Raw genomic sequence first — 9,111 nt, 5'->3', positions numbered from 1 at the left:
TGTGTGAGTCATTTAAGTGTCAGACACAAAAATCCTTTTAAATCTTTACTTCATCCGTGATCATCAGTGTGTCTTTGGTTATTCTTACAGGCAACCTTTGAAGTCAAAAAACATGCCATGCGTACACACATTTTTAAACACACACCCGCTGCTTCATTTCCATTTTCTTCTTTTTTTTTTCCTATCTAGTCCGCGACATGTCTGAATCCACCCAAACAAAACACCTTATTTTGCTATCTTGCTACAAATTAAACGTTGCCTCTATTCAACTGCTCTGCAAAAAAAGATGCCTGTAATTAACATTTAGATTTTTTTAAAGGAACATTTGATTGGCTCAGCACAATCACAGCTCTCATTCCAGACATAAAAAATATCCATCCATCCATCCATTTTCTATACACCGCTTAATCCTCACTAGGGTCGCGGGGGGGCTGGAGCCTATCCCAGCCGACTTAGGGCGAAGGCAGGGGACACCCTGGACAGGTCATAAAAAATATCATACGTATATATCTTGATTTGTTGTTTTTGAAAGCATAGATTGCCCTTTAGTTCAGTGGTTCTCAAACTTTTACAGTGTGTACCACCTGAGAAAATATGGAACTCTCCAAGTACCACCATTATGACCAACCTGAGCATACAGTAGTGAAGGCTGACCCTATTGACTGTTCACAAAGGAGGCATGCTTACTCTGAATATGAGGATTATTTATTTATAATTGTTGCCAGCAACAGCCACACTGTCCACAACAGTAGCATTATAACTATATGTAACATAGCAAGTTGCAGCACACACACACACACACGCACACACGCACACACGCACACACACACCACCGGCGCTCTAGGCAGTCCACTCCTCCGGGCCTGGCAGGGCCCGCCTTTTTCTTTAGGCCCTACGGAGCGGAGCTGAGCGGGGTCCTGTCCCTGCTCTCCTGCCCCTGGTCGGTGCCTTTCCATTCTCGGCAGCGAGACCAAAGTGCCCTGTCTGCCCCAGTTGCCCGACCGCGGAGCCCGTCGCCGGGTCCCTGCCCACCGGCCGCCTTAGCCGCTCAGATGGCGGGCCTCTCCAGACGACACATCCGTTTCTAGAGCCCCAGCTCTAGGCGCACGCCCTACGGGTTATGCCTATTGCCACGCTTCGCATCTGGCCCATCCGGGTGCCACGCAGCCCCGCTCGCTCAAGGGAGCAAGGGAGCGGACGGCCGGGGTGGCTGGCGTGGGGATGGAGGTGGTGGTGGTTCGGGTGGGCTGTGAGGCCCTCCCTACCTGTCTCTCCACCCACCCACCTACCTACGTGGCCTCACCCCCTGCTGTTTCATCTCGGGCTACCTGGTTGATCCTGCCAGTAGCATATGCTTGTCTCAAAGATTAAGCCATGCAAGTCTAAGTATACACTGCCGGTACAGTGAAACTGTGAATGGCTCATTAAATCAGTTATGGTTCCTAACTCAAACGGCCAAGGGGGCCTTTCCTGGCCACCCTGGGGCCACTGTTGCCGCCACCTTCAGGCCACGTGACGCGGGCACCCTCCATAGTCTGGCTCAGGGGCTTGTCGGCGGACGTGGGACCCCTCCGTGTTCAATCTGCCCCGTCGCCTCGCTGAGGCCTTGGCAGGGGAACCCCGGTCCAGTGACCCCCCCAAACCCCCGGTGTGGATGCGCCAGGTTTGGGCAACTGGCCCCAGCCTCCTTCTGGGTGGTCTTGGGTGGAGTGCCTGGAGGTTTGTATTTCCTCCAACAAATTTTGTCTTTGAGCTGTGGCCTCAGGGCTGCGGGGGGTGACACTTTGATAAAATGAAGCCCGTGCTCGCCCCGAAACGCAGAAACAAAACAAAAACATTACAGTTCTTAGCAGTGGGTCACTCGGCTTGTGCGTCGATGAAGAATGCAGCTAGCTGTGAGAACTCATGTGAATTGCAGGACACATTGACCATCCACACTTCAAATGCAAAACAAGCTGGACGACCTGGTTTGCTGAGAGAAACCCGCAGAGAGTGGAGAGACTGTTGTGTGTTTGCTTTAACAGAAACATGGCTCCATGACAACATCCCAGACGGACATACAGCTGGATGGGACAACATTCAGGGTCCTCGCCAGGATTTTTTGACAGCGTGTCAAGGCGGGAGTGTCTTAGTGGATACTGCTAACTGTTTGTGCGCTAGCAAAGAGGTAGCAGCGAAGACGATGGTAGAGAACATGATAAAGACAAGAATAAAGGAAAGACAATATGAATTTAATATGTAATGTGTATTTCAATCCTATGTTTTGGATCATATTTATTTTCAAAATAATTTTAATTTTTAAAACATATTCATGGGCATTTTCTATATATGTGTCACATTGTTTAATTTACATTTTTAATCACAGAAAGAACAATAACTTAAGTGGAAAGCTTAAAAGTCAAAAGTACGATGTTTATGATGCAGTGGAATGGAAATGTGAAGTAGTCAAAACTGTCCTCAAGAGCTGTACTTATGTCAATGTTACTTCCAATTACTGAATTCTACTCATACCTGGCAACAGGACTTCTCCTCCATTTAGCCACCAGATTTGACAGCAGTAGACAAATCCAGGCAAAGGTCAGACTCACAGTTCTGTGCAGAACAGTCAAGTTCTTCCACTCCAGCTGTGAAAACCAGCAGGCTTTGTTCATAGTCACACTATCACAGTGAAAAAGGAAAGATTTAAACACAAATTGCTGACACAAAGTTAGAAAAACATCATTGCCTAAATTATCATTGCATGTTGTAGCATTGGAAAATGTATTAAAAATCAAACCCCCAAAAGAGCTCCAATTCCAGAAAAGGAGAATATGGATGGTTGTGTCCATATACTTTTGATCATATAGTGTCCAATATAAGCAACAATGCTAAATTCATTGTGTATTGACATCTCAGTTGATGCTATTTCCAGTGTAGTGTCCTCTTAAAAGTGGCAGGATGAACCTTACCTCGGGGCATTATAGGGTGCTGTGGTGGATCAATGGCTTCAAACGGGAGTCCTAGTTTGCAGCAGCATTGAAATAGTGTCAGCTACACTGCAGCATAGTCTCGTCTGTCTTCGAGGGATGACCAATGAGCCCTGATGTTGCTGCAGATGAATCTCTTTCATAATGGCTTTATGCTAAAACACACAAGACAAACTGCTCAACTACTCAAGTTTTTCTTTACTTACTTACAGCCAATAATAATATGACAGAAGATGGGGGATTGGAACTTATTAGGGAGCATTTTAGAAGAAGTCCACATTCATTCCACCATCGTGGGGAAGATCTGGCTCACCATCCTCTTCATTTTCCGGATGCTTGTGCTTGGTGTTGCGGCTGAGGACGTCTGGGACGATGAACAGAGTGAGTTTGTTTGCAACACAGAGCAACCTGGCTGCAAGAACGTCTGCTACGACCAGGCTTTTCCCATCTCCCTCATCCGCTACTGGGTCCTGCAGATCATCTTTGTGTCCTCCCCCTCACTGGTCTACATGGGCCATGCTTTGTACCGTCTGAGAACACTTGAGAAGGAGAGGCACAGGAAGAAAGCCTTTCTGAAGGCTGAGCTGGAGGGAACGGACCCTGTCCAGGAGGACCATAGGAGAATTGAGCGAGAGCTCAGGAAACTAGATGAACAGAAAAGAGTAAGGAAAGCTCCACTCAGAGGCTCCTTGCTGCGCACATATGTTTTCCATATCTTGACCAGATCTGTGGTGGAGGTGGGTTTCATTATTGGTCAGTGTGCTCTGTACGGCATTGGACTGTCGCCTTTGTACAAATGTGAAAGGTTGCCTTGTCCCAACAGTGTCGACTGTTTTGTGTCACGACCAACAGAGAAGAATATTTTTATGGTTTTTATGCTGGTTATTGCTGGAGTTTCTTTATTCCTCAACCTCCTGGAGATTTTCCATCTGGGAATGAAGAAGATCAAACTAATTTTGTACGGATACAAATATGGAGACGATGACAGTATGTGCAGGTCAAAGAAAAACTCCATGGTGCAGCAGGTTTGTGTGCTCACTAACTCCTCACCACAGAGGTTGATGCAGCTCACGCACATGACTTGCTCTGTTGTGCCTGATGCTCATGGGGAAACTCTGCCTTTGCATTTGGTCCCAGTGGCCCTTCAGAATCAGGAGGTCTCCAACAACTCCAACCAGAAGCTTGCACAGATGTACCAGCCGAGTCAAGCCGACATGCATAGTCTGCAACAGGTAGGGGCTGTGGAGCGACGCCACACTCTGGAAAACAGGAAGCCCTCGTGCAGCAGCGATGAGTCCAATGGACCTCACGGCTCGAGCAAGCCACGCTATGCAGGACCTCGACCTACGCTGATGGCCGGCCACATGGAGATTCCAGCAGCCCTGAAGAACCCACAGAGGAAGCAGAGCAGAGTGAGCGTCTGTAAGGAGCTCAGTGACATGAGTGATTCTCCAGAGAGCGACCACTACCCTACCCCAGCCAGGAAGTGCAGTTTTATGTCCCGGGGACTGTCAGAGAGCAAATTAGCCAGTTTGGCTGACAGCGGAGACTCTCAGAGCGGAGCAGATGTCGAAACTCAGCTTCTCAACCAGGGGGAGAGCCCAGTGATGACCCCACCACCTCCAGCCAGTGGCAGGAGGATGTCCATGGTGAGCAAACTTGGCTGTGTGATGAGTTTAGCTAAATGGATTTACAAAGGTGCACATACAAATAAGCAATCCTACAAATTGTGACCAGCTGAAAAGTTTGCCTATTGAAGATGTCAAATACCTTTAGGCAAAAAATTAAGTGAATCCAGTGACCCATTGTTAAATGTGTCTGCCATCAAACACATCGGTCACACTGAGATCTGCCCCCAGGCTGTGATTGACCTCTGGATTGTTTTTCATTTTGGCATCGACAACACAATAAAAAAGCTAATTCACACCTTATCATGAAAACTAATGACAGTGTTTGTATTTCGTATTGGCAGGTTTATGCTGCTCTCTGCTGGACAACACTGAGGCAAAAAAAAAAAAGTTTCACAGATCAACTAATAACAAGACTGATAGGAAGTAGTTGTAGTCGAAAGATGGGTGTGGTCAATATTGTGTTCTATTGCTCTAGAATTCCATCAGTGATTTCACAAAGACATGTATTTAAAAATATTTTCATCAATTTTACTCCTGGATGTTTGAAGTTGTAGTTCCAAAAAGGATTTGTGACAACTACTTTGGAAGCCAATCTTGGTCCAAAAAGCAGCTCACACAAGAGCAATATGGAATAATGATAATGTAGAACAATGAAAATGTGGGTGATGTCTTGTATCTGGTAATTCAACTTTTAAGATGAAAAATGTTCACATTTTTGCAGATTCTAGATTTTTCAGTAAAGCAATTTGAAGAGGTTCTTACTTTATAATTATTTATATATATGTGTGTATAATTTATTTAAGAAACTATATCAGGGACATGTTTTTTTTTAAAGAAGAGTATTTTTATACATCTTGAAACATGCCTGGATGGGAATCTCTGAACTACATGAGATCAATATATATATATATATATTTTCAGTTTGCTGTTTAGATAACTGTATTGTGTCTGTGATTTGTTTAGTAATACAGTGTCCACATTTTCTCTTTCAGAGTATGATTCTGGAGCTGTCTTCCATCATGAAAAAGTAAACTGAAAATGACCGCTTTGGGACCAAGCTAGAGGCATATGGGAGTTATAAAGGGGCCGAGGGCTCCTGATCGCAAAGCGAATCTCATCCTGTCTCTCAACAGCAACATTATGTTTGAACACAGTGTTTATACAGTATGTATTATGCAGGTACAAGAGATTCTGTTCAGTTATGTTAACACACAATTTAAGAGGCAGATGCTTTATGATTTGCTTCATGTTCTATGCAAAAGATTTCTCAAGCATTTCATTACAATGACTGCAACCTACTTGCTGTTTAGATTAGCGGATAGTTTTTGGAGACAATGAGTCAAAGATCAACCAAAGTTGTATTCAGGTCGAAGCTGACTGCTCATAAAATGAGACCAAAAGTCTGTTGCAAAGCTATTTGACATGAGATTGTAATCAAAGATTGTGGAATTGGCAACCACAAAAAAAACAAACAAACAAAAAAACCCCCAACTATCTAAACCAGTGTTTATGGTTTATCCATAGACTGTATATAAAGACAACATGTCATCACTTGCTCCCACTATACATAAGTAAAGGTAAAGTATCCCAGAAATGGCCACTGCCAACTTCGCCAGCGACGTCATTTGCAACCAGAGTCCATGCTGTAATGACCAAGTGGTGGAGACATGTTATTGGTATTGATATTTTTTCTGTAAAATGTGACTGGTAACTGCTAGTTGTCTAGCTAGCAAGCTACATATCAGCTATTTTTTTCCCCCATAGACTGGGAACTAATTTGATTAACTGTACGGAAAAATCTGCAGAGTTCCCCAAGATCCCTCATTTTGTACTTTGAAAAAGACAATGCTAAAGACAGAGAAAGCAACAGTTTAAATGATTCCTGAACAGAAATTTGCAAACGTTGACAATTATCACAACATACACCTTTTCATTTTTTTTTAAAAAGATGGTAAGAAATACTGAAATATTTGACAGGAATCATATCTGGAAAACAAATATTTTGAGGCAATTAAGAGTTTTTAGTTGGACTCATGTACACCAATCAGCCACCAGGGGGCGATAAAATATTTTGGCTCTACTTGCAGAGAGCCATCATTTCATCTATCTTTATATCAAGCCCCCAGGAACAGCAAAGGACATTGTAGTGACTTTGGATAAGTGGCCAAAGTGCGCTACCACAATTTCCACATTCATTACATAATGTATATTAGCCCTAAAAGTATTTTCCTTCCTTTGGAAAAGGAACAGCTGGAAAATGGTGAAATCTTTTTTTTCTTTTTTTTTTCACTGAGCGGCTTTTTTATTCCAATAAATCTTATAATATGGTATCTCTACACTTTATTTACAGTCTATGGATTTATCATACAGAATGAGCTGGAGGGACAAAAGGGCTCTTCTAATTCAAAATTGTATTTTGACAAAGAGTAGCTGAATATTGTTCATGAATATATCTGAAACGTCTAAACTGTAATTGTAAATGTTTCTCTTGTCTCGTGTTTTTTTTTTCTATTAAACATTTCCTCCTCTTCAGTAGGTACTGAATTGACTCTGTTTACAGGGCGGTACATTTGAAAGTGAAGATATTAAGAATAACCCAACAGCCTTTCCTTTGAAAACAAAATATTTATACCAAAACATTGTTGAAAAACTATTATGACCAGGTGCTGCTTGGCAGAATATGTACCTGCCAGTCACGTCATCATAATTATAGGTTATTTACTGGTCCCTGGCTAGTTTATTGGATGACCATCATGCAAAATTTGTTGAGCATGCAGTGTTACAGTTATACCCACAGGTAAGATACTGATTTTATAAATAGCTGATTACATACCTGTGGAAAAAGAACTTTCACATAACAATCTTGCAGAAAGTTAGGTGATTTGATTTGCAACGGTTGTTACTGACAAAGATGGACGTCAACCAGACTTTGTTGCAACTAATGTGTTGATATATGACAAGCATAAATCTACCACTTCTGAGTTAAAGCTTTACTCTCCCAGGTCAAAGTAAGCTCTCATTCAAAGTTAAAGCACTCATTAAACAATAATTTTAAGAAATGTTTTGGTTTTGTGATTGAAAGTGAGTGAAAATTTATCAAATCAGCTGCAGAAATGTCTTCACAGTTACCTGCAAGTAATGGAAAAACAGCAAAAGATATGGTAAAAATGCAAAAAGTATGCAAAAATCAAATAAAATAGCTGAAAACAATGGCGACATGGTTGAAATAGCTAGCTTGAATAACAGTTAGCTATTTCAAGCCAACGAGCAGAAAATTGGTTAAGAATTAGACTAAGAATTATGAATAAAGTATTAAATGTGTCAGCTAAAAGTCATGGATGAATAGTTTGAATAGCAACCTTAAAGTTATTGACATGCAGTTGAACTAGTTAGCAAAAGTAATTGATAAATTGATAAAATAGCCTAAAGAAATTCAGCAGCTGGTTCGCTACTGGGTAGTTGGTAAATGATACCAAGCTAGCTAAATGTAGTGGATAAAGGAGTGCAATTGTTAGCAAGGAATAACAGTTAAATGGTTTAAATAGAACAAAATCATGGAAAAGCAGCTAAAATAGTTGGCAAAGGGTAAAGTATGTTTAGGCAAATCTCACCACTCGGCAGCCATCTTGGTAACGCTCCAGCAATTATTTTGGGCTAGCAGGACCAAACTCCTATTTAAATGAATTTAGAAAGCACGATAACGAGAATAGCCAGTGAAATCTACGTAATAAATAATTACATTTGAAAAAAAAAAATTAAAAAAAAGTTTGTTGTCTTAGCCTAAAAATACAGTTTTAAGGTTCTACTTCGACTACAGTTTATGACACCATATTCGCTTCGGTGCAACAACACAATAGGCTGGATGTTTGCACGTTTAGCTGTTATAAAGCAGACGACTGGCTTTTTGGGTTGAGGGACATGACATATAATCATACTATCACCGTCTTTCCTGAATTCTGTCCTGTTGATTTCTATTCATGATTCTTATTGACGAGGTTCTCCCTGCTACCCAACACTTGGTAAGTGGTTGAAATGTCAAAGTAACAGTCATGGGTGAATGGTTAAACTGACTAAAAGTTGGATAAAAATTGAAAATAGTCAGCTAAAAGGATTGCTGAAAAAAAAAAGTGATGGTTAAATAGTGAAAATATTGAGCTAACTTATCCTTGAAGAGTCTGACACTCCAAATTGTTGTAAGACTAGACAAAACTGACCAAACGCTGGCAGTTTTATGTACTTAATCGTGTGAAATAACATCCATCCATCCATTATCTATACACTGCTTAATCGGGTCGCGGAGCCTATCCCAGCTGACTCAGGGCGAAGGCAGGGGACACGCTGGACAGGTCGCCAGTCTATCGCAGGGCTTCACTTAGAGACAGACAACCAAGCACACTCACATTCACACCTACGGACAATTTAGAATCACCAATTAACCTCAACATGTTTTTGGACTTTGTGGGAGGAAGCCGGAGAACCCGGAGAGAACCCACACTGCACGGGGAGAACATGCA

The 9,111-nt window shown here is 42.1% G+C and overlaps 1 protein-coding gene across 1 annotated transcript; it reads left to right on the top strand.

The window, feature by feature from the left end:
- Window positions 1-3,199: 3,199 nt before the first annotated feature.
- On the top strand, window positions 3,200-5,628 carry gja10b (gap junction protein alpha 10 b). The gene is made up of 2 exons (XM_008287251.1): window positions 3,200-4,615; window positions 5,590-5,628. The coding sequence occupies exons 1-2, from the start codon at window positions 3,200-3,202 to the stop codon at window positions 5,626-5,628; spliced, it is 1,455 nt and encodes a 484-aa protein (XP_008285473.1).
- Window positions 5,629-9,111: the final 3,483 nt, after the last annotated feature.

This window comes from Stegastes partitus, unplaced genomic scaffold (genome assembly GCF_000690725.1).
Source record: "Stegastes partitus isolate 25-593 unplaced genomic scaffold, Stegastes_partitus-1.0.2 Scaffold492, whole genome shotgun sequence".
Lineage (NCBI taxonomy): Eukaryota > Metazoa > Chordata > Actinopteri > Pomacentridae > Stegastes > Stegastes partitus.
The sequence above is the reverse complement of the archived record's forward strand: the minus strand, read 5'-3'. Positions and strand labels throughout refer to the sequence as shown.